Raw genomic sequence first — 26,018 nt, 5'->3', positions numbered from 1 at the left:
GATTAAGAGTTCCCGGAGCAAAAGGATTGGGAGCGCCCTATCCTTGGGGTCCTTTGCCCCTGGGACATCCTGGATGCTCCAAAACAAGAAAAAGCAGCCTGGAAAATCTCCAACATCAGGGAAAAGCCACCTGGGTTTTGACAAAAAACACCTGGATTTTGCCAAAAGCCGCCTGGATTTTGCCAAGAAACACCTGGATTTTGCCAAAAGCCACCTGAATTTTGGCAGGAGCCATCGTGCTGCAGGACTGATGCCATCCCGGGATGGGGGACGGGGGAATGGGCAGATCCCGCCCGTTTCCATGGGGACAGCGGGCCACGACGCCCGGTGCCGACGGGACGCGCTCAAGTGTGAGCGCTGACATTTGGGGTTGGGAGCCGCCTGTCACTTGTCATTCCTCAGCCAGCCCCGTGCACGGGCCCTGACTCCTAGCACAGCCGGGGTCCCGCTGGATAAAGTCATTGATCCAGGACTTTCAGGCTCCCGGCGCTGCCTCCGCGGCCTCGGCAGGGCTGGGGACGCGTGCGGGTCCCTCACCCCGGGGAGGTCTGGAGCGTCTCGGGCAGGTGGGAATGCTGCACTTGGGGTTTTCCAGGGAAAATGTGGGCCTTTAATCCTGTAGTCCTCCTGCTCCCTCTTTCAAGACCTTGCAAAGCCCCCAGGATGGAGCTGGGAACCCTGAGAAAGAGCTGGGAACCCCGACATGGAGCTGGGAACCCTGAGAAGGAACTGGGAATCTCGACGTGGAGCTGAGAACCCCAAGACAGCCCTGGGAACCCCAAGACGGAGCTGGGAACCTCAAGTCAGAGCAGGGAATCCCAAGATGGAGCTGGGAACCTTGACATGGAGCTGGGAACCCTGAGATGGACCTGGGAACCCCGAGACAGAGCTGGTAACCCCGAGATGGAGCAGGGAACCCTGAGATGGAACACAGGTGAAACATGAATTACAGCCTTCTCCCAGGAGAGGTTTTCCTTTTTCCCTTTAATTCAATCATCTGAGGAAGCCAAGACACGGAAAGAGACTGAGACTGTCGAGAGTATAGAAAATAAAAAGAGCAGGAGACAGGATGGCTGGAGGCAGGAATGCCGGGAGGAGCCGGGCAGGGGTGGAGGAGGCGGTGAAGCTTCACGTGAGCTCCAGGATCACTGTCAGGGTGAGCGCCAAAACGAATCTGAAGCCACAGCGGCGGGGAAGTGAACCTGGAGAGGAGGAAAAAGGGATCAGGAGTTCGTGGAGCTGCATCCCAGTGCTGGGGGTCAGAGCAGAACAGGGACACCGCTGGTTAGGAGGGGGATCCCCTCCTCAAACTTGCCCCAGGGGTTGGGTGGGGTCGGGTGGAGATGACGGTTGGGGTGGGAGGGTCTGTGGGGCTGCTTTTGGTGTGAGGGTATTCCTGAGGACACAGGAGAGGGCTGGGAATGTGGCAAGGAGAGACGGGAACGAGGCAAGGAGAGATGGGGAAGGGCTGGGAATGGGGCAAGGAGAGAGGGGAATGAAGCAAGGAAAGATGGGAATGAGACAAGGACAGATGGGGAAGGGCTGGCAATGAGGCAAGGACCGATCAGAAAGGGCCTGTGATGAGTCAAGGAAGGATGGGCAAGAGCTTGGGACAAGGCAAGGAGAGATGGACAAGGGCTTGGAGTGAGACAAAGAAAGGTGGCCCTGGGTCTGGACCAAGGCAAGGCCAGCCCCTCTCTGCCCAACCCTTCCCTCCCCGAGCCTTTCCATGGAAATCCCAAATGCCACCAGCACCACTCACCGTTGGAGTCCTCTGGTCCTCTGGGAATATTTGGGTTTTCTGATGGGAAACAAAGAACAGAGAGACAGTTTTAGGGGTGAGGAGCTGAGCGGGGACCCGCGGGGGGCACAGTGAAGTCACGACGTGGCCGTACCGAAGACGATGAGGCGGGTATGGGTGTCGGTGGAACCCAGCGGGTTCTGGGCTGTGCAGCGGTACATGGAGCCGTTGAGCTCAGCCGGGACCCGCTCCAGCACCAGCTCCTTCCCGTCGTGCTCCGCGCTGCCGTCCAGCAGCCGGCTGCCCACGCGTGTCCACGTGAACAGCGGCTCCGGGAACACCTCGTTCTGCAGGGAGAGGGGTGGGTGAGCAGGGACAAGCAAACCTGGAGGTGAAGTCATCAAATCTGACTTGGATTTGGGTTAGGGTTGGGTTTGGGTCTGGGTCTGGGTTTTGGTTTGAGTCTGACTTTGGGATTGGGTTTGAGTCTGCTTTTGGGTTTGGATCTCAGTTTGGGTTTGAGTCTGAGCTTGAGTTTGGGTTTGAGTTTGGGTCTCCTTTTGAGTTTATGTTTGAGTTTGAGTCTGATTTTGGGATTGGTTTGATTTGGAGTCTACTTTTGGGTTTGGGTTTGAGTTCCAGTTTAGGTTTGGGTCAAAACTTGAGTTTGGGTCTGAGCTTGAGTTTGGGTCTTACATTGGGTTCAGCTTTGAGTTTGGACTTGGCTTAGGTTTGGGTCTATGCTTCAGTTTGGGTTTGGGTCTGGGTCTGAGTCTGCATTTGAGTTTAGGTTTGGGTCTGAGCTTGAATTTGAGTCTGAGCTTGAGTTTGCATCTGAGCTTGAGTTTGGGTCTGGGTTTGAGTTTGGGTTTGAGTCTGCTTTTGGGTTTGGGTCTGAGTCTGCTTTTGGGTTTAAGTTTGGGTTTAGTTTTGAGTCTGAGTTTGGGTCTGAGCTTGAATTTGGGCCTGGATCTGAGTCTGTGTTTGAGTTTGGATTTGGGTTTGGGTTTGAATATGATCTGAGTCCGAGTCTGGGTTTAGGTTTGAGTTTGGGTTAGAAGGGACCTTTAATCTCCTCCCATCCCAACCCTGCCATGGGCAGGGACACCTTCTGCTATCCCAGGTTGCTCCAAGCCCTGCCCAACCTGCCCTTGGACACGTCCAGGATGGAACAGCCACAGCTTTGGCCAACTCATCCCAACGCAGGGACCGTGATGCCACCAAGGCCACCAACCAGTCCCACAAATCCTTGGATCAAGGCTGTCTGTTGGCCTCTGCCCCTGTGGGAATGCTGACCTGGAAGCCCTGCACCAGGATCCGCACAGTGTCCCCCACGCGCGCCCTCGTCGGGGTCATCGTGATCTTCGGACCCTTGGGAGCCACTGGAAGGGACAGGAAGAGCCATCAGCGCCACGCGGCATTCCCGGCACTGGGGCTGCTCCTGGCGGGGTTAACGAGCCTTTGATGGATGAGGGGGTGGCAGCCCAGAGGGTGACGGCTCTGTGATTGATGGCCAGGCTGAGTGACCGGAATGACGGATGGACAGGGAGGGAAAGGAGCCCCCGGGCGGGAGAACGGGAGAAGCGTGAGGCTGATGGATGGCTGGGATGGGATGGATTGACGGGAAGGAGTTATTTCCCAGCCAAGCTTCTCCGCTCAGAAAAAATGACCAAGAAGGATCAGGTTGGTTTGAAGCCATGGAGATGGACACCTCAGAGGAGCATTCCCAAGAAATGTGGCATTGATGAATCTCATCCAGGTGCCATTAGCACAGGAGACAACCCCAAAACCTGGATGGCACAAAATCCTAAGGACAGCGAGGGAAAAACCAGGAATTCCTTTCCCATGCCAGGCTAGGGATGCTTCCTCCACTGTGATGAGGGACACCCCACAAGATCTGATCCTGCTTCCACCTGGGGGTGTGTGGATGTCCCTGCTGGGCCAGAAGTGGGATGGGACATCCCAGGATCTTCCTGGATTTTCACAGTAGGAGAAGGGGAATCGGGTAGGAGCAAGGTTGTGGGTCACCTTTGTCCATCCAAGCTTTGTCATGGATGGGACAAAATGGACCTGGACACGAGCCTGGCAGGACACAGAGGGACAAAGAACCACCAGGAGCTGTGGTGGAGGTCACTGGAAGCCCTTGGAATGGCTATCCCTGCCCCGGGATATTCTGCCTGGACAGCCTGCAGGCCATGGACTGCTCTGTCCTCTGGAGCAGGACTGGGCAGGATGTGCTGAAGATGATCCCATCATGCCCTGGCTGGGACCAAAAGGCAGCTTTTGGGTTAATGTTGGGTTTAATGCAGCTTTTATTGGGAATATCTTCTCTCTCATTGGGAATCCTTATTTTATATGTATTTATTGTGTGTATCTATACTAGGGATGTGGGGAAGGGGTTAACGGGGATCTGCTGGGATGGTGCCCAAAACATGGGGGTGGATGGACACCCCAGGAGCTGCAGAGACACCTGCAGGGACGAGGAGAGCCCTGGGTTTGGGGACAGGGGACAATGTGGGCTGAGCTTTGCCAATACAGGTCTTGGACCTCCTGGGCAAGAGCAGTGAAGCCACGAGGTCTTGGCCAACCTGAAGAGCTCCAGGAAGCTGGAAAATGCAGGATTTCCTTTGGTTTTGGATGCCAGGGAAGAGATTTATTGTGAAGACATCGGGAAGCCAAGGAGAAGCTCTCCAGGAGATGATGAGGAGCCAAGTGCTCCACTTGGCTGGGAGCAAAGCCCAGGATGCTCCACCTGGCTCGAGATTGGAAGAGTCTTTCCAGAGGAGTGTCCTGAGTCTGGAAAAGCCCGTGGAGAGCTCAACCTCTTCCAGTGGGAGCCAGGAGAAGGGAGGGGAGCCCCAGGTAAGGTGAAGGATGGTGAAGGACCCATGGATCCCCTGGTCACCTGAGGAGCTCCTGCTCCTCCAGGGGCCTGGGAGTATAGCGAGCTGAATTCCCTGGCTTCCATCCCATCAGCCTGTCACAGCTCCACGGGCAGGAGCCAACTCGGAAATTCCCTCCCTGGAAATTCCCACTGGAATGAGCTTTGTGACAGCCAATAAGGGTCATGGGATGTCCTTGGATCTCCTGAGGCTGGGATGGAGGTGACAGCTCCATCCCCAGCTCCAACACCCCCTTCCTACTCATCCCCACACAGATTCTCCAAAAATCCTCTTTATCCCAGGAAACCCCACCCTAAACACTGCCCATGGCTGGGGGTGGGCATAAACCCCTGGGAAATCCCTTCTCCTCCCTGATAGACATCCCAGATTCCCTTTCCTCATCCCACGTTTTGTGGAGCCTTTGGCATCACCACCTCTATCCTGATGCAGCCTCATAGGATCCCCACATGTGCCTGAAAACTCCCAAAAGAAAAGGAGAAGAACAGAAGGAGAGAGAAAATGAATGCAAGGAACCCAAAACGCTTAGAATTAAAACAAAACAAAGCAAAAAAAAAAAAAACCTGAGGAAAAGCCCAGACAAAAACAGGTGGAAAAGTGCCAAAAAATGAAAAAAAGCCAAAAAGTGAAAGAAATGCAGAAAAAGGAGGGAAAAAAGCAAAAAAAAAAAGAAAAAAAACACCAAAAAGGGAGACAAAAGCCAAAAAATTAAAAGCAAAAAGCAACAAAAAAGGGATAAAAGGCCAAAAATGGTAAAAAAGAAAAAAAAATATTTTAAAAGGCCAAAAATGGGAGGGAAAAGGCAAAAATTAGGAGAAAGATCAAATAATGCAGAGAAAGTCTGAAAAATGAAAAGGAAAAGGGGGGAAAAAAAAGAGAACAGGCCCAAAAAAGTGAAAAAAAGCAAAATAAATATTTTAGAAGGTCAAAAATGGGGTGAAAAAGGGTCAAAAAGTGGGGGGGAAGGCCTAAAAATGGAAAGAAAAACCAAAAAAGACCCCCAAAAAATCCCCAAAATGGACAAAAATGCCAAAAAACCTCGGAAAAGCCCCGAATGTGTTGGCTTACCAAGAGTGACCTCAGACTGCATGGGCATGGAGAGCGCCGGGTGCTTGACCTCACAGCTGAACAGGGCCTCGTTGTCGATCTGAGGGTTCAGGGTCCACGTCAGGGTGGCCCGGGCCTCGACGGTGCCGTCGCTGACAGGCGCGTGCGTGTGTCGGAAGTAGTAGATGGGCTCTGCCATGTGCACCCAGCGCGGGAATTCCCGGCTCACCACTGTCTCAGGAATGGTCTCTGTCACTGAATCGCGCTCGGCCGCCAGCCCCCGCGGCGGATCCGCCGTGGGGAAGGGGTTTCCCATTCCCAGCTCGCCATCGGCCGCCAGGGATTTTGGCACCTTGGTGTCGTCCAGGTCGCGGTGCAAGAGGTTCCGGGGGGCCCAGCTGCTGGCGCCGGCCGGCGGCTCCGGCAGCGGGGTGGCCTCGATGGGCTCCCCATCCCGTTTGAAGTACACCTGGAGGGGACAAAGGGGACAGTGAGTGTGGCGGGGTTGTCCCCAGCTGTGGGAATACAACTGGAGAGCAGAACTGCTAGTACTACTCAGCTTGTCACTACCAATGTGGATCTGTTAGCTGTAGCAGGCCCAAGCCTTGACAGGAGTGAGTAGGCCCAAGCCTTGGCAGAAGAAAGCGGGATTTTGGAGAAGGAATGCAAAAGAGAAGAAGGTGCTTGGTACAGAGTGCTTAGCCTGCAGTTTCTATGGGGATTTGCAGGAAATATTGTATCTACCTGGCTAGCTTAAACGAGGCCTAGATTGAGCAATGTTATCTAGTTACAAGTGAACAATATACCTTAGTTACACAAATATTATTGGTGCGCTATTTTTAGTAACAATAGAAAAAGTATATAAACTTTGCTTTGTGGATCAATAAAAGGCTTCATGGCTCCTTGCAAATCATGAAGACCCCGTCCCTTCTTTTCCACCACCATCACCCAATGTCCCTTTGGATGGGACTTCTTCCCACAGTCTCTGTGGAAAGATGGGATTTTGGGAGCGGGTTTGGCCTGATGGAAGAGCACATGGATCTGGTGGGTTGTATAGAGGAGGTGTTTGGTTGTTCCAGGTGTCAGTGGGAGGGATGATCCTGCCGGGAGCTCACCAGTGGCGCAGGCTTCCCACCGGACACCACACACACCAGGGTGAAGTTCTGCGCCTGGTAGCGGCTGAAGGGTGCCGGGGTATCCGCGGCCAGCACCGAGATGGACGTTGGGGGAGCTGCCGGGGCAGAGCCGGGAGGTCAGCATGGAGTCCTCAATAACTCCCATCCCATCCTCATCCTTCTTCTTCATCCTACTCCTCATCCCCAGCCTTGTCCTCACCGTGATGCCCACCCACATCCTCATCCCTATGGACATCCTCTTCCTCCTCCCCTCTCTCCCCATCCCAATCCCTAAACCCATTCCCATGGCCATCCTCCTTCCCATGTTCATCCCATTCCCCATTCTTCTTCCTATCCCCACCCCTGTACCCACCCTTGTACCATCGCCATCTTCACCCCCATCATCATTCCCGTGGCATCCTCCTCCCTCTCCCCATGTTATCCTCATTATTATCCCCATTCCCATTCTTATTCCCATTTCCATCCCCATCCCCACTCCCATTCCAATCCCAAATCCCATTCCCATGGCCATCTTACTCCCCACGTTCATCCCATTCCCTGTTCTCCTTCCTATCCCCATCCTTGTCCCTATCCCTGGCCCTAGCCATGTCTCATCCCCAGCTTCATAACCATTCCCATTCCCATGGGGATCCTCACCCCTCTCCCCACACCTTCCTCATCCCTGTCCTTGTCCCTATGCCCATCCCTATTCCCTGTCCTTGTCCTTGTGCCCATCCCTGTCCCATCCCCATCCCCATTCCTACCCTCAAGGATGGGGGAACGATCCCAGTCCCTGCTGTGCCCACACCCTCAGACCCCACAGTGGTTTTCCCTTGATCCCAGTGCTCACCCATCACATTCAGGAACACATTCCCAGAGGCCAGGACCACCTTCTCCCGTGTGGCTCGGTCGTAGATCCCCACATGGCACTCGTAGGGACCATTGTCCGAAATCCGGACCTCGGGAAGGCTGCGGAGGAGGGACAGTGCTCACCAGTCCATCCCCACCCCGTTTTCCTGTGGGATTCATCAGTGGGCACTCGGATATCATGGCATTGGACAGAGATCAATAAACTCCTTATAACTCCAAAGGCTCTGGGAGGAGCTCAGGAATGCTTTAGCAGCTGGTGTTCCCCGGCACTGACAGCCCCTCCGAGGGGAAGGAATTGCATTATTGGAAGGAGATGTGGATGGAACCACAAATCTGTGACCACGGACATCACCCACCCATGGAGTGCCAATGGGAAACCTTGGCACCAACCCTGCCAGGCCAGCACAGCAAAGTGGGGGAGAAAAGCAGCAAATCCCAAATTCTGAGTGAACCTGGATTGCTCATCGATCCACCTTTTATCTGGAGGTTTTAGATGGACTTGGGGAAAATGGGAGAGGAGGACCTGTGCCAAAGGATCCATGCTGCTGGAGATGGGAATGCTCAGGAGCCTGCACAGGGATCACTTCACTGCTGGGCAGCAGCCCAGTTCCCTGGCTGGAGGCATCCCACATTTGTGCTCCTCAGCATCCCACATTTCTGCTCCTCAGCATCCCACATTTCTGCTCCTCAGCATGCCACTTTTCTGATCTCTACTATCCCACTTTGCTGGTCTTCACCATCCCCCCTTTCCGCTCCTCACCATCCAAATTTTTTTGTCTATACCATCGCCCCTTTCTCGTCCTCAGTGTCCCACTTTTCCTGGTCCTCAGAATCCCACTTTTCTGGCTGGAAGCATTCCACTTTTCTGTTCAGCAGCACCATCCCACCTCACCAGCCAGCACTATCGCATCCCATTGCATCGCGTCACATCGCGTTGCGTCGCATCGCATCGCATCGTATCCCATCCCATCCCATCCCATCCCATCCCATCCCATCCCATCCCATCCCATCCCATCCCATCCCATCCCATCCCATCCCAATCTTCTCTGCTGGCAGCACTATCCTGCCTCTCCAGCTGGGAGCATCCCAAATTTCCAACCAATATCCCATCCCACATTTCCAGCCAATACCTCCTCCTGCCTCTTCAGCTGGTCCCACCCCTCCTTGCTGATCTGCAACTTCCCATCTCCCTGACTGGAAGAATCATCCCAACTTCTTCAGTTGGAATCATCCCACATTTCCAGTCGGAAGCATTATCCCACCTCAGTGGATGGCAGCATCCCGCCTCTCCCACTTCTCCAGCTGGCATTATCCCACCTTTCCAGCTGGCATTATCCCACTTCTCCAACTGGCATCATCCCACCTTTCCAGCCGGCATCATCTGGCCTCACTGCCTGGGAACATCCGGCCTTTCCAGTCAGCAGCGTTATCCCACCTCTCCAGCTGGTATCATCACACTTCACTGCCTGGAAGCACCCCGCCTTTCCAGTCAGGACCATTATCCCACCCCACCATCCGGAAGCCTCATCCTGCTTTTCCAGCAACATTCCACCTTTCTAGCTGGCACTGCCAACCCACTGTTGTGGAGAAGAGCATCCCAGCACCATCCCACCTTCTGACTGGCTGCATTCCCTCTTTCCAGGAGATCCATCCCACCTTCTGCCTGGCACCATTCTCTCTGTCCAGGAGATCCATCCCACATTCTGCCTGGCGCTATTCCCTCTATCCAGAGGATCCATCCCTACTCTCTGGCTGGCAGCATTCCCTCTATCCAGAAGATCCATCCCTGCTCTCTGGCAGCCTCATCCCACCTCATCCATCCCATGTGGACAGGAGTGATTCCCTCACGGAGCACCCAGGTTAAAAATCCCACTCGGGGGAATTTTCCCTTCTAGAGGGGTTCCAGCTCTGCTTTTCTCTTCTCCCAGACCCATCTGCCTTCCCGCTCCAAGGATCCCCTGGAAGTGAACATTCCCTCCTTTCCATGGATGCAACACTTCCAATCCTCCTCCACCTTCTCCAACCTCCGATTATCCCGGCATGGATCAGGAATCTCCCGTTAGCAGCACTTCGGAGGGGCTCTGATCCCACTCCATCTCTTTTGGAAGGATTCCTTTGGATTTGCACGTGGATTTTGGGGCCTGAACGGCTCGGTTTGGTATTCCCAAGGATGGGAGACAGGCCCTGGAAAGGTGAATGCTCCCTGGCGCGTCCTCGAGTTGGGAACACAGGAAAAAACGGGATTTGTAAATTCCTAAAGGGGCGCTGTAAAACGAGGGTGGGATTTTAATCAAGGGAAAGGGGAAAAAATGGGTTTGGAGGGGTTGGAACTGTCCCAGCTTTGCTCCTCACAGCTCAGAGCCGGGATGGAAAGGGGCGGCACCGGCAGCCCCTGGGCCGTGCTGATAAGACCGGGAAAACGCTGATAAGGAATCCGGAAAACGCTGATAAGGAATGGGAAAATGTTGATAAGGACCGGGAAACGCTGCTAAGGCTGAGAAAACGCTGATAAGGAACGGGAAAAACACAGATGTGACCAGCTTCTCCCGGGATAATGTTCCGTGGGACAGTTTGGCCTGGGATAATCCTGGTAAGGAGTGTGAAAACGCTGATAAAGCCAGCTCCACCCGGGAAAACACTGATAAGGAGCAGGAAAATGCTGATAAGGACCAGGAAAATGCTGATAAGGACCAGGATAACACTGATAAGGACCAGCATATCGCTGACAAGGACCAAGGACCGGGATAACGCTGATAAAGGACAGGGATAATGCTGATAAGGATCGAGATAACGCTGATAAGGATCAGGATAATGCTGATAAGGACCAAGGACCCGGATAACCCTGATAAAGGACCGGGATAACGCTGATAAGGACAAAGGACCGTGATAACACTCATAAGGTCTGGAATAATGTTGATAAGGAAGCTCCTCCTGAGATAAAGCTCCTTGGGACAGCTCCAGCTGTGCCCGAACCACAGCAAATATTCCCAAAAACACCTGAGAACTAATAGATGGAAAAAGAAAGGGAGAATGAACAAAACCCCGGGTTAGGAAATGCTTCCTCCATCCCCAAACCTCCCCAGGCTTTCCCAATTATTCATGAGAGCCCAAAGTCAGACAGAATCTTCCCAAAAAAAACCAATAACTGGGAAAACCAGCTCTGGGAATCATCTCCTCCTCAGGTCAGTTCCTGTTTTCCTTGGGAAAAAAAAAGGCCTTGGTGTGAAAACGCTTTTCCCTCCAACATGTCCCGGTTCCACGCCCGATTTCCCAGCTGTTCCCAAAGGCTTTCAAGTGCCTGGTGTTGGAGTAGCGGAATTTTCTGCTCCCAAATTCCATTTGTTCTACAACATGTGGAGAAAGGGAGGAAAATGGAGCCAAGAAAAGGGGGCAGCTTTTCCTCGCCGGGTCAGGGAGATATTCCATGAGCAGGGAGGGAATGTTTGATTCTTGTTCTCCTTTTCCAGGGATTCTTCCAATCCTTCATTCCATGCTCAGGGAATGTTCAATTCCTCATCCCGTGAATTTCTTCTGTGGGCACAGGGAACATTTTAATCCTGTTTAATTCCCTGATTTTCCCGGTGCTCCTGGCTGGAGGTGAGCGATGACCAAATCCCAAGGAAAGCATCAGATTTACTCTGGAAAGGCTACCCTGGAGTCAGGAGTGTGAAATTTCTGTGTGGAGTTGCCAAAACCTTCTCCAAATGGGAATCGATCACGTCAGGAATTTGTTCAACATCCGAGGAGCAGCTCAGTGGATCCAGGGAAACCAAACGCGGGCATGGAGCAACTCTGGAGCAACTCTGGAGCATCTCCTGAGCATCTCTAGAATCCCTGGAGTATTCCTGGAGCATCTCCTGAGCATCCCTTGGGGATTACTGGAGCATCTCTGGAGTCTCTCCAGAAAATCTCCTGAGCATCCTCTGAGTAACCCTCAAGTATCCTGAGCATCCTCCAACTCCCCTGAGTAACTCTGGAGCAACTCCTAACCTACATGAACATCCATGTGAGCATCCCAAGCTTCTTCTGAACATCCCTGGAGTATCCACTGAGCAACCCTTGAGTATCCACTGAGTAACCCCTAAGTATCCTCTGAGTGACCCCCAGGCACCCTGAGCATCTCTCCCAGATCATTCCTGGAGCATTCCCAGAGCAATCCCTGAGTATCTCCTGAGTATCACCCTGAGCATCCCAAACTTCTCCCGTGCCTCTCCTGAGCAGGGCCTGAGGATTCTCCTGATCCATCCCATAATATTCCCTCCCCATCCCTGTTTTCCCGCCCTTTCCCCACTCTAAATCCACATTTATTCCCATGCAGACACACTTTCACTTAGGATAAAAAAATCCATCCAAACGTAGCAGGGAAAAACAGCAAAAAACTCCCAAAAAAATCCCAGATTCCAAAGGATTGGGAGGAATTTCCCATGGGATGAGCCAGGCCCAGCCCTTTTCAAGACATTCCAGATAGTTCCAGGTGGAAAACATCCTACAGCTGGAGGAATCCCAGTTTTATAAATAAATACGGATCTGTTTTTCCAGATTTTCCCAAGCTTGGGGTTTCTCTGCCCATTCCCACCTCTAAAAATCCCAATTTTCCCCACCTTTTCCCTAAGAATCATCAGGAAAATGGGAACACCCCATGGATGCTGGTGGGTTCTGCTGGAATCCTTTCAATGGGACCAAAATTTGAGGGAAAAAATTCCTAAAACTTTGTATTAATAGGGAAAAAGGACTCACCGCACGGTGGATTGGTAAACGAGGTCTTCCCGCTTCCGGTAGTTTTCCATCTGGGAAAAGTTGGTGGAAAACATGGCATCAAAGGTAAAGATCTTCTGCTTGATGGTCCCGCCATCAGTGACCTGTGGGAAACAATCCCAGAGTCCCAAATCTGGGAATTTTGGGCCCATTTTGGAATATTCCAAAGGGTTTTATGCTGAGAATTTGAATAAATTTATTTCTGGCTGAATCTATTTGTTTAAATTTGAATCTATTGATTTAGATTTGAATCTATTTCTTTGCATTTTAATGCAATTTTTAATATTTTGATATTTGTTTAGACTTGAATAAATTTGAGTTTTAATCTCTATTAATAAATACTGTAAATACATTTATTTTAATATTTTATGTGGTACTTTTAAATACTTACGTTAGAATTTTGTTTTTGTTTTTATATCATGATTTCCGTATTTATCCATAAAATCCCAGCATCTTTCAGCTTGGAATTCATGGATTTCTGATGCCCTTGCTGAGATAAAATCAAAATCCACATTTTCCATCCCATCATTCCATTTTCCAGTTGAGAATTCTCATTTTTAAATAGAAAATGGCTTTTTTAGGGCTCGTTTATTCCCTGTGTCTTCCAACGCCTCTGGATTTATCTTCCCTACTTTTAAGGAGGAGTTTTAGTGGAAAAATAAGGAGGAAAATGGAAATTTTAGGGCTAAACCAGCTCCTGGCAGAGAGTGAAAATTCCCATTTTAAAACATAAACCAGGGGTAGCAGAAGAAGATTTTGGGATTTAATCCTTAAATCCAACATTTCCTGAGGACAAAACCCCAAATTCCCACCCAACACTTGGCCAAAATCCCACTGTTATTCCAGATTTCATGTTTTCTCGCTTTTTTATGGGGGAAAAAAAAAAAAAAAGAAAGAAGGAAAAGAAGGAGAAAAAAAATCTGTCACTAAAAAAACCTCTTCCAATTTATTATACCAGCCTGAGGCTTTTATGGGAAAGAAATTCCACCCTGGCACGGATGTGGAATAAAGAAAAGCGGGGAAAATGACAGGAGTTGTAAATCTCTGGCCTCGGGAAGTTTCCAGGGAAGTTTCCAAGGATTTTTCCTGTTTTTTCTTTATGTTTGAGGAGAAATCTGGGACCTGCTCAAGGATGGAGAAGGGATCCAAATCCAAAGGGATTTTAGGGATTCTTTTAGGGTGGGAAGTACTGGGAATGTTGGAGGATCAGGAATTTGCAGTCTTGGGATTTTCCCAGCACATCTGGACAGATGTGGTCCCAAACCCTGCCCTGTCCAAGGGCAGGAAAACGTTGCTGGATTCACCCTCCAGGAATCCTCACATTCCCTGAAGATTGGGGGTGGTGGGAAGAGCCCTGAGGGAATTTCAGGGAGTTAATGGCTCCAAGGAAAAGGTCCATCAGGAATTCTCTAACTCCAGGGATCAGCTCTAATTCCAGCCTTTTATCCAAGCCCGGGGGCATTTTTTGGGAAGAGAAGATCCCATAGGAATTTGCAGCCCAACATTTCCTGCTGGGAATCAAAAAAGGATAAATGGGCAACGTTCCATGGTTCCTGTCCCAAGTGGTATCTCCACATCCAGGAATTTTGGGAAAAGGGGCTCAGGAACACATTCAGGAACATGCTGCTTCCTGCATTATGCATAAACCCCAGGAAAAATCCCATTCCTGACAAAACTCGGCCGTTCCAGAAGCAGCTCCCGCCTGCCGCCCTCCTCTCCACACTGACCCAAAAAAATCCCAAAAACCATTAAAACGAACATTTGCAGCTTCCAAAATCTATTAAAACCTTCGGAGCCTCCCATCAGGATGCCCAAAGGATCCAAAATCATCAGGAGGTGATGGATGCGGGACAAAGGGAGCGAGGTGGGAGTAGTTGGAAAGGGTTGGAACTGGGATCCGATCCAGGCTCCATGTCCTGAGGACAGATCAATGGATTCCCCTTTTCTAAGCAAATAGAAATTGCTCTGTAAGAGGGAAAATTCCCTGGAGCAGCTGCAGTGTTCCCAGTGTCCCCATCAGTGCCACTGGGAAGAACTCGTTATCCTGGAAAACTCTGGATTCAGGTTTTTCCTGTCCATTCTCTGCAGAATTGACCAGGAAAACTTATTATCCTGGAAAACTCCTGGTTTCACTTTTTCCTGCCCGTTCCCTGGAGAATCAAATAGGAAAAACTCATTATCCTGGAAAACTCCAGATTTAGGGTTTTTCCTGCCCATTCTCTGGAGAATCACAACACTGGGGAAAAGTCATTAACCCTGGAAAACTCCTGGTTTCCCTTTTTCCTGTTCATTCCCTTCTCCCAGCAATCCCAGCTCCAGCTCGGAGTTCATTCCCTTCCCGCTAATTACTCTGAGCACCAAACTCTAATTAGTGGAGGCAGAGCTCCATGGGCTCCCCTCCATTCCCACTCTTTATTCCAGGAATCCCACTGGGCACCAGGAGCAGCCAGGAATGGTGCCTGGCCCTGGTCTGAGGATTTCCCCACCCTCTTCTGCTTCCCTGTTATTTTTCCTGAGCAAAGAGAGGGTAAGTGGTGCTGGTGGCATCAGATGGAGCAGCTTGGAATATTTTTCCTTGGATTTCCCATCCTGCTCCTGCTCTCTGAACAAGGAGCGGTCTTTCCCTAATGCTCTTCTCCATTCCAGGTTTATAAATAGGGAAAGGATGGCAGCAAAAAGTGAAACCAGGAGTTTTCCAGGATAACGAGTTTATTCTCTAGGGAATGGGCAGGAAAAAACCTAAATCCAGAGTTTTCCAGCATATTGAGTTTTTCCTGGTTGATTCTCCAGGGAATGGGCAGGAAAAAGTGAAACCAGGAGTTTCCAGGACAATGAGTTTTTCCTGATCAGGTTCCGGTGCAATCTCGGAAATGCCAGGAACCAAGGAACAGTTCTGGGTATTCCCGGCCTCATCCCGAGTGGATTCCACCACCCCTGTCTCCTGCCAAGGCTATTTCTGGGAGCTCTCCAGGTGCAGATCTGTGTTCACACCTGTTCCCGGGAACATCACACCTTCCGGAGGTGTTGGGATTGTTGGATGTTAATTAACGCCTCCACTCATGGGATGTGTTCCTGTTTATTCAGGGGAAAATTCCCTTTGCTCATCCCGGGAATGCTGAAATCAGCAGCACTCCAGTGCCTGAGGGTTTCCTGGTGGGAGGAAAGGGCTGTCCCAGTCCCTCATCCCTGAGGAATCCAGGGGAATTGTTGGAACTGAGGGTACTGGCTTCTCCGTGGGGTTTCACCTGTGGGATGTGGCTCCTTGGCCTCAGAGTGCACTGATCTCGATGGGATCACCCACGCGGGAATTATGGATCCATCCCGGGGTTACGGATCCATCCCAGGGGTTATGGATCCATTAATGGGTCATGGATCCATCCCAAGGGTTATGGATCCATCCCAGGGGTTCTGGATCTATCCCATGGGTTCTGGATCCATCCAAAGGGTCATGGATCCATCCCAGGGGTTCTGGATGTACCCTGTGGGTTGTGGATCCATCTCTTCAGTCATGGATCCATCCCAGGGTTTATGGATCCACCCCATGGGTTCTGGATCCATCCCAGAGGTTATAGATCCATCCCTTCTGTCATGGATCCATTTGTGGGTTCTGGATCCATCCCAAGGATTATGGATCCATCCCAGGGGTTCTGGATGTACCCTGTGGGTTCTGGATCCATCCCAGGGGTTATTCCCATCTCCATTCCCCACCAAAGTGCTGCCATTGACTTTTCCATCTCTCTGTCCCTTTTCCCTCCCCCTTCCTGCCCCTAGAGCAGCTCAGATTCTTCATACTCCAGAGCTCCCTCTGCTCCCTGTCCAATAAATCCCAGGAAAGAGGAGCGGGGCGTGACCCCAATCCCGCGGTCCGGAGCCACATTCCCATGATTTACAAGAGGAATGAACAGAACTCTGCAGCTCCAGCGGCTCTGCCCCGGCTCTCCCGGATCCATCCATCACCTCCAACACCCCAGAGCTGCCACCCTGAGCTTTGGAAGCTGTGAAAATCCGGGAGTGAGACAAGACAGGAGGAAAACAAAAACAAAACTTTAAATCAGGAAGGAATTTGGCAAATCCTGAGATGCTCCACGAAAAACCAACTTCCCAAACTTGGGAAGCACCCTGGGAAAGGAACAAGAGGGAAGGAGGGGTAAAAAACCCTGGAAGAAAAGGGGGATTTGTGGGGATAAAAATAAAAGCTGGGATATTTCTGCCCTTGCCTTTGCCTCCGAGGTTTCTCAGAGCATCATTTGCTCCGAAGCAGCAACCGCTCCCACATCCCTCCTCGCAGGGGGGATTATGCAAATCCAGCCCCAGCTCCCAGGAAAGTGGGTTAATCCAACATTACCGAGTAGAAAAGGGAAGGAAAAACCTGGTGGAGATGGCAGAGCCAGCAGAAAAAATTCCTCCCTAAAAAAGGGAGGAGATGAAGCCAATTCCAAGCTGGAATTTCAAATTTGGGGTACGTTTGGGGTTTTATTCCCTGCCTGAATCCCCTGTTCAGCATTTAGGGGTCAGTCCATAAACAATTATGGGAAAATCCCCCTGGGATTCCATGGGAATGTTCCTGTGCACACATCACATTCCAACAGCTGGATTTTTTCCCGTCATTTCCCTATTTATAAACCTGGAATGGAGGGATCAGGGAAGGGCTGTTCCTTGTTCAGGGAGCAGGAACAGGATAGGAAATCCAAGGAAAAATATTCGCAGCTCTCCATCTGATGCCACCAGCACCACTTGCCCTCTCTTTCCTTCTTCCAGGAGTTTTACATGGAAAACATCAGATTTTCTTGGATAAAACCATTTGTGGTTGGCAGCTTCTCCCAAATTTCCCTGGAGAAAGCTCAGGATTGGTGAACCTGAGGCTGGATCAAGGCTCAGGAATGATGATCCAGGGGCAGCTACAGCCTCCAAATCCCCCTTTCCCAAATGAAACCAACATCCAAATCCCCCTTTCCCAACTAAAAGTGGCCTCCAAATCCTTCCTTTCCCAAATAAAACCGGTCTCAAAATTCACATTTCCCCAAGAAAATGGCCTCCAAATTTACCTTGTCCCAAATAAACCCACCCTCCAAATTCCCCTTTCCCAAATAAAACCAGGCTCCAAACCCCCCTTTCCCAATTAAATCAACATCCAAATCCCTCCTTTCCTAAATAAAATTTGTTGCAGGGTGTTTCATGTTAGTGGTATGTTCTGATATTGCCCAAACTAATGGTTTAGTCCAAAATTATACCCTCCAAACCACCTTGTCAATCTACCCTGAATTCCCTGTCAGTCCCGCTTTGTACCAACCCCCTGCTTGGAATTCCCCTTTGGAAATCCCCTAAAACTCGACATTTCATTAGTCCATCTGATGCAGTTTTCCCCCCTACCTCTCTCATTGGATGATGTTTTTGTGAACCCTACCCTTTACCCCTCCCCAGAATTTCTCCAATTTGCTAAGAACCTTCCCCTTGAACCACCCCCATATTTACAGTAATTTCATGATTATAAACCGCATTGAGTATAAGCCGCACTTCTGGGTGCCAGCAACTTTTCATTCTTTGTCCATACATAAGCCGCACCTGATTATAAGCCACACGTTACAATACAGAGTGTGATAAAAGGTATCTGTTCTATCACCATCTGTTGAGGGTGGGAGCAGTGATCCTTATCTCTGTGGGAGATATTCTGCTAATGGGTCATCCATTGAAACCAGGCAGGGCAGTGTTCTTTATCTTTTCACAACCCATCCTTCCTCCAGCCAGTCATTTTCTGCTCATGGCCATTGAGTCCCACTGTGGGACTGATAAAATTACTGCATCCCATTGGGAGTTGTTCCAGCCAGGGGGAAGAGCCCAACATTTCTTACCAAGATAAAAACAGAGGTTTTGGGACACTAAGGGAGCCCCTTTCTCCACTGGACTCCAGAGGAAAACCGGATTTCTCCACATCACCACTGGAGCTCCAGAGGGAAACTGCACCTTGTACAGGAGCACTGCTCCAACTGAGCCACATCTGTCACTGCAGGAGGATGCAGCCACCATGGAATGGGACTGCTGCCAACACCCTGCCTGACGGGGTGTCAGGTTGTACTCTGACTTTGTCAGGGTTTGGGGTTTGTTCTTTGTAGTGCTGTATTTCTATTTTGATTTCCCTAGTAAAGAACTGTTATTCTTAATTCCCGTATTTTTGCCTGAAAGCCCCTTGATTTCAAAATTATAATAATTTGAAGGGAGGGGGTTTACATTCTCCATTTCAAAGAGAAGTTCCTGCCTTTCTCAGCAGACACCTGTCCTCCAAACTAAAACAGCAACTTTTCGTTCTTTGTCCATATATAAGCCACACCTGATTATAAGCCGCACTTCGGGTTCAGACCAAAATTTTAGTCAAAATGGTGCAGCTTATAATCGTGAAATTACTGGGCTGGGAGGGCTTTTAATCCCATCCCACTCCTCCTTCCATGCTGAGCAGGGATCAGGACTGAGTTTGGATCTGCCTGGAATGGGATTTCCGTAAATTGTTGCACCTTTGCCATCTTTGTCTTTTGCCCCGTGGATTTCCCAAAGTAGTAAATCCTTTTTATCCTATGCAAAAGACTCCCCCTCCTCCTTGTCTCCTTCAAACCATCTGAGAGCCAAAAGGCCATGGAGCCACAGCTCGAGCCACATCCAAACCTCCTGTTCCCAGAGTGGGACCCACTCAGAGTGAGTGCAGCTCTGAGTATTGTGTCAAATGGGCCTCCAAACCCTTCTTTTCCAAATAAAACTGGCCCCAAAATACACCTTTCTCAAATAAATCCTGCCTCCAAATTCGTCTGTTCCCAAATAAATCTGGCATCCAAATTGGCCCCTTTCCCAAATAAAGCCAACATCCAAATCCCTCCTTTCACAAATAAAACCAAACGTAAAATTCAACCTTTCCCCCAAAAAACTGGCCTCCAAATTTATCCTTTCCCAAACAAACCCAGCCTCCAAATCCCCCTTTCCTGAATTAATCCAGCCTCCAAATTTCCACCTTTCTCAGATAAAACCAGGAGCTCCCCTCCTGTTCAACATCCCAAATTCCCAAAGATTTTGGGAGCAGGGAAAGGTTTCTTTTTTATAAATTTTACATGAATAGCCTCAGACTTCTCCTCAAACCCTGGATATCCCAAATTTTCCTGATTCCTCCCTTTTTCCCATAGTTTTCCACCCACCAAACCCTCAGCAGAGAGGTGCCAACTTCAGCTCCAGTCCAAACCCCAACCCAGCACGGAGTCGTCTCTAAATCCACCTGGAGCCCTCGTGATGATCCCAGATCCATCCCACATCCCTCCTGGCCACATTTTCCCAGGCCAGTCCAGCTCCCTGGAATTGATATTCCTGGAACTGATATTCCTGGAATTGATATTCCCGTCAGCTGGAGCTCTGTCTGCTTTTCCTGCCTCATCCAGCCTTGACCTTCTGTTCCCGGGCTGGCTCCGCGTTCCCATTCCCGAGGCGTTGGAGCTCACCCGGTACCAGACTATCTCCCGCATTTTCCCGTCGGTTTTGAAGTTGCATTTCAGGGTCACGGCGTCTCCCACCACCACCGGAGGCAGGGGCTCGATGCTGACTGTCAGATAACCTGGAAAAGTGGGAATAAAAGGTAGGAAAAGAGAGCTGAGCACCAGGGGAGTTTGGAGCAGGGGTTAAATCGCTGTTTTTCAGGAATTCTATGGATGAATGGCACTGTTGGATGTCAGGGAAAGCCCTGCCAAGTCCTGACTTGGGATGGATTTGGGCCACCCCCAACAATCACAAAAATTTCCAAATGGAAGGAAATCCTTCCTGGATTTGGGAAAATCCCAGCGGCCTCCATTTCCACTGCAAATTCCCGTCCTTCCTACGGATCCACTGACTTTCCATCACCTCTCTGCATTTCCTGCCCTGTGCTTCCAGGAAACTTCCCAAAAACTTCCCAGATTCTCATTCCCGATGGGAAAGGATCCAGCAGCTTCCCCAGAGGATGCACGACCCTCACCCGGCGGTTTTACAGCTCCTTCCCTGTCTCCCCACAGCCGGATTCTGGATCCTTCCTCACTCCAGAGGGAAAATCGGAGCCTGGGCTGCTCTGTCCGCCCCTTTTCTCCCTCTTTTTCCTTGATTTGTTGGGAAATCGGGAGCAGCCGGGGACAGCAGGACAAGGAATTGCATTCCTGGTTTGTTTTCCTGCAGATGTTGGGAATTGATGGATTGACAACCTGGCAAATCCCAGCCTTTCCTCAGCATCATTCCCTATTCGACACCGGGACATCCCAAAAACCCCCTTACCCACTCCAAATTCCCTTTTTTTAAAATCACTCCTCACACCAGGTGGGAAAACAGCCGAGATAAAGCCCGGGAAACAGGAATAGGTTTGGAAACGGGGCTGGAAATCAGAGATTCCTTTGTGGAAGATGCCCTGGGAGGGAAGAAGACGAATTCTCAGGATTTTTTTGTGCCTCCCAGGCAGTGAACCGAAGCTCAGCATTCCTTGTAAAACAACTTGGAGGTGTTTGTGCCATAAATCCCAGGCACGACCTGCGGGAGAACACGCTCCGGGAACACGTGCCGGCTGCGGCAGCAGGGCAGCGTGGCCTGGAATATTGAACACCGGGAAAAAATCAGAAAATCCCTTTTTGTGCTGCTTTTGGGGGGCTGCGGGGATAGCTCTGCACAAGGAAAAGTGGATTTTTGAGAATGTTTGGGAGTAGGGCTGAGGGTTAAATCCCTCTTCAGCCCCAAATGATGCTTGGAATGAGGGAATTTTGATGTTGCATTCCAGAATCCCGGTTTTCCTCACTAGGAGCAACCCAAATCCTGACCAGCATTCCTTGTTTGCCTGGGGCCGGCGCCTTTCCAGCCTCTCCCTGCCTTCCCAGGGTTTATTTCTGTTCCTAAAGCGGGGATTAAATCCCGCGATTGCCAAGGCTGCACGAGGGCCCCTTGGATTCGGGGCTCTGTGGATGGAAAAGGCAGGAATGGGAGGAGGACGAGAGAGGGAGGAAGGGCAGCCGAGGTCTCTCCGGCTGCCCCGATTCCCCTCGCTCGGCTTTTGACATTTCCGAACGCCGGGATGAGCAACAGGCGCGGAGAAGCGGCGGGGGGATGAGCAAATCCTTGGCAGCGCGGCAGGATCCGCCCCAAGGAAATGGGGATGGAGGCTCCGTGCGTGCGGGAAAGCGCTGCCTTCCCTCGGAGCCTCCGCTGGGATCGCAGCTCCCGCCTGCCCTCGGATAAGCGGGAGATTAAGGGGAGCCGGGAGGAAGCGGCAAAGCTGCAGCGAAGATTGGATTTTCTCTCCTGTCCATGGGAGATGGAGATCCAGGAGCTCACAGAGCCGCGTTTCCAGATGTTTTCCAACCCTCTTCCTACGCTATTCCTTCCGGACCAGCGAACTTCCATGGCAAACAGAACCATCCCCATCCCAGTCCAGAGCAAAGACTGGATTTTCTCTCCTGTCCACGGGATCCAGGAGTTCCCAATGCAGCATTTCCAGATGTTTTCCATCCCTCTTCCCACATTATTCCCTTCCAGACCCACGCACTGCCATGGGAACGGGATCCATCCCCATCCCAGTCCAGAGCAAAGATTGGAATTTTCCTCTGGTCCACAGGATCCAGGAATTCCCGGTGCAGCATTTCCAGCGGGTTTTCCATCCCTTTTCCCATGTTATTCCCTTCCAGACCAGTGCCATGGGAATGGGATCCCATCCCCTTCCCAGCCCAGCCAAGGCTTTTGGTGGTGTTTGGACCATTCCCTGATTTTTGGTGGATTTTTAAAGTCAAAAAGAACCAAGTCTGGGACAGCCTCAGCCACTTCCATGCAGCAAGTCCGTCCACCCAAGCATTTTTCCCAAGGAAACCCCTTCCAAACCCATCCCTGACCCGCATCTTCTGGGCAGCCAAAAAACCCCAAAAAAATCCCAAAATAGGAATTTTCCCCCTCTCTGCTGCCTCAGTATGCTAGAAGAGCACTCAGAGCTGTCACTGGGAGCAGCTTCCACCTCTATTCCAGGAAATTCCGGCTTGCCTGAGCCTTAGATCCGTATGTTTGGTCCCTAAAAATACCAGGGTGGAACCACAGGATGCTCCCGAGCTTTTCCTGCATGGAAGACAAAGCTCGGGAGCTCCAGGATTTATTGCTCCGGTGCTGTGGGATGAGGATCCCACTGATGCCAGAGCCACAGCTGAGCCTGGAAGGGGCAGGAAGAAGAAAATCCAAAAGCTCCAAGAACAGCCCTTCTCAAATTCAGAGCAAAACCAGCCCAGAAGTTGTGGAAAAGAAGGAGAGAAGAGAGAGAGAAACAGATGCCGAGTCCCCACAGGAGCTGGCCAAGGATGCGTGGAGGGGAGGGGGAAAACTGGGAAAACAAAGGCAGGCACTGGAAAATAAAGCAGAAATCCAGATGGAGCCGTCCAGACCCCGCTGCCTGGCTGTGGCTGACGTGCGAATCCCATCCCTCATCCTCCCCTTCCCTTCGCTCCCCGACAGGGAACAACTGCGAGGTGTCAGCGCTGCTCCAAAGCCTCCCTCGGCTCCCTTTTTTTCGGGATTTGCTGAGGAAAACAAAGCAGCAGTGACGGGAGCGGCTGGGGGGAAAGAACTCTTCCAAAAGGGCTCCAAAGGAGGAGTCCATCCCAAATTTCTGTCATCCCTCGCGTTATCAGCATCCCTTTATCAGCGTCCCCTTCTCCACCTCACTTCCCTTCCCCTTTGCTCTTTTCAATCCGAGATTTTGCGGAGAAAGCCGGGCCGGGCCTCCCCCGGATCGGATTCAGCCCTCTGGAAATTCATCCCTCTGATTAGATGGCAACCCTGGGGAGGAGAGGATATTTTTGCTGGCAATCGCTGGGAATTCTGGCGCCGTCCAGTTTAAGGGGGATTTTAAAAAAAGGGAAAAGGGAAGGGGGGGAGGAGAGGGGGAAGGGAGGGATAAAGGAAATGTCCTTTGAAATCGGGAGTGACGCGTTCATAAAGGAGAACATCGGAACAAGCTCGGTGCTTCCAATTACAAAAGAGCTCCCAGGGATGTGGCAGGAATTGCTCGAGCCCTAGAAGTGTGGGATGCTGGATAAAAATTCTGTTTCCAGCCCTTCCAAGCATTCCATGGGGATTTCTGCCCACAAAGGCAGCCAGACACTCCATGGGAATGGCCAGGGATGAAGCACAAGGGGCTGGCATCCCTCAGAGGTTCCTGGAGAAAAGGGGAGGGAGGGAAGGGATTGGGAATGTCCCAAGGAAAGGCCTTGGAGCGATGGAGCCTTCCAAGGAATCCCAGCATCACAGGGAGCCCCTTCCACATCTTCCCTGGGCGCTTGATTCCTTCCAACCCACATGGAAATCTCAGATTTATTTATGGAGGTCACCCAGTGCTCCATTCCTGGATTTGTCATCTCCCAGTGCTTCCCAAAAATCTGATTTCAAACCAATGGAATTGTGGAACTGGATTGGAAGGGATCTTAAAGCTCATCCCATTCCATGGGCAGGTATTCCTGCACTATCCCAGGTTGCTCCAAGCCCCGTCCAAGCTTGGACGAATCCCGGGATGGGGTAGCCCCAGCTGAGGATGGATTTTCCTCTTTTCCATGTTCCCAAAGTCCAACCCATCCGCATCCTTTTAGGAATGGTCCTTGGAAGTAGCAGCATCCCAGGAGCTCGGGATAGAGCTGGAGAAGGGGATCCAGCAGCTCCAGCCCTCTCTGGAATGTTCCCAGCAGCCTCAAGGAGGCAGTGACAACACGAACACCTTATCATTTTAATTAGTTAGTGATTAATGGGACTTATCCATAATTCTGTCCCATTTCTCCACCTCCCTTTTCCAAGCTGGGGCAGACATGGGAAAACCAAGAGGGAGCAGGAAGGGTTCAGCACCCCCTGATCCAGTGGATATCCTGAAATTCCCAGGATTTAAGGACAGCAGGAGACGTTTTGCCCCTTGAGGTGGGATCTAAAGGGGTGCAACCCCCCTGGAAAAAGCTGGGAGTGCAAATTCCCGACTGGAGGGGTGCAGAATATCCACAGCTGTGGTGGATCCGCAGGATCCGAATGCACCCTGACCAGAGGCGCTTTGCAACATCTTGTCCATGAAAAATTCAGCAGCTCCAGTTGTTCCTGAGAACGCAGCAAATTCCTTCCCATTCCCTTCCCAGCTGCAGCCATGCCTTATTTATGACATTCCAGGACAATTTACGGTCGGAATATGACGCTGCCTCTCCTTGTTAACCTGGGAGGGCTCCGAGGGCAAAGAATTCCCAGTTGGCCCCATCCAGAGTGCTGGAATTTTGCTGAATCCGGAGCTTTTCCACCTGGAAAGCTGCACTGAAATTTCACGTTATACTGAAACGGGAATGAGCGTTTGGCACGGGTTTAACACCAGCCAGGGAATACGAAGTGACAGCAGGAGTCAGTGCCGCGCTTCCAAGGAAAATGGGCCTTGGGAAGTGGGAAAAATGGATTGAGGGAGCCTTGTGCTGAGTTTTCCTTGGATATTCAGCTTTGCTTTCCAAAAATCCACCAGCTCAGTGCCACGGGGTTAAACCTCCCTAACCCCTCCACTGCCTTCTCAAAAGTCATCCTGGCTTTTGGAAAAAGGGTGTATTCCCTAAAATAAACCTGGGAAAGTAGGCGTCACCCCCGGGCGAGGAGGAGCCCGGCTGGCAGGGAGCGAATGGCATTAATCCCGGGAAAATGGGATATTAACGGGCCGAGCAGACAATTAAGAGCCAGTAATTAAAATTCCTCTTCCCTCACAAACATCTCATTAGGCGCCGCTTCCCTCCCTCATTTCCATAAGTGGGAGGGAACGGTTCTGCAGCTGGAGCTGGAATTATTCCTTAGGCGGGGCCACTGGACCAAACCAGCTCCTAAATTTTTAGAGATTGGGGGAAAATGTATGGAATGAGCAGGGGGATGTCCAGCCCGTGCTTTGGGTCTATTTTTCTCCAATTAATGGGATGTGGAGCCTACCGGATCCCATGCATGTATTCCAAGACTCTTTGTGATGGCAATCAATGTTTTGGATCAATCCTTTGGATCAATCCATGGATTGAGTGAGGCCCTTTTGGCCTCTCAGCCCCTTTCAAATGAAGATGAAGTGAGGGAACCACTTCATGTCGGTGGCAGCCAGGCCCCGGGGGCTGCTTCCCATCACATTCCCTGGGCAAAATGTGTCGGAATTTGTGAGCAATGGAATTTTATGGTTCAATTCAGCCCACAGAAACCGAGGCTGCTCCATCCCTGGATGTGGCCAAGGCCTGGTTGAGCTTGGAGCAACCTGGGATAGAGGAAGGTGTCCCTGTCCATGGCACAGAATGAGATTTAATTTAAGGTTCCTCCCATCCAACCCATTCCATGATTCCCTATTTTTATAAAACACGGATAAAACCAACCCCCAAACCCACCTTCCAAGGATTTCAACACCCAAATCCCCTTTTTCCTTAAATCCCAGATTGCCTCCTAGGCAAAAATATCTCAAAGAAAAGACATCCCAAAACATCTCAGGCGAAAGAAAAGGGATTAATCCTCGATTTGCTCCGTGCCGTGATTCCTAATGTCCTTGGGTCCATGGGAAACATCTCCAACACCGCCTGAGGGTTTCCCAAGGATTGA

General features: G+C 50.9%; 1 protein-coding gene across 1 annotated transcript in view; it reads right to left on the bottom strand.

The window, feature by feature from the left end:
- Nucleotides 1-965: 965 nt before the first annotated feature.
- Nucleotides 966-26,018, bottom strand: part of IGSF21 (immunoglobin superfamily member 21) — a 40,012-nt gene continuing 14,959 nt past the window's right edge. Inside the window, exons 2-10 of the mRNA XM_033079530.1 lie at nt 19,901-20,013; nt 12,411-12,532; nt 7,654-7,772; nt 6,804-6,919; nt 5,710-6,157; nt 3,038-3,123; nt 1,896-2,088; nt 1,763-1,801; nt 966-1,202 (exon numbers count right to left, since the gene is read on the bottom strand). Coding sequence (XP_032935421.1) covers nt 1,129-1,202; nt 1,763-1,801; nt 1,896-2,088; nt 3,038-3,123; nt 5,710-6,157; nt 6,804-6,919; nt 7,654-7,772; nt 12,411-12,532; nt 19,901-20,013 — 1,310 coding nt within the window. The 3' untranslated portion in view covers nt 966-1,128. The remainder of the gene's footprint in view (nt 1,203-1,762; nt 1,802-1,895; nt 2,089-3,037; nt 3,124-5,709; nt 6,158-6,803; nt 6,920-7,653; nt 7,773-12,410; nt 12,533-19,900; nt 20,014-26,018) is intronic.

This window comes from Catharus ustulatus, chromosome 24 (assembly GCF_009819885.2).
Source record: "Catharus ustulatus isolate bCatUst1 chromosome 24, bCatUst1.pri.v2, whole genome shotgun sequence".
Classification (NCBI taxonomy): domain Eukaryota; kingdom Metazoa; phylum Chordata; class Aves; order Passeriformes; family Turdidae; genus Catharus; species Catharus ustulatus.
The sequence above is the reverse complement of the archived record's forward strand: the minus strand, read 5'-3'. Positions and strand labels throughout refer to the sequence as shown.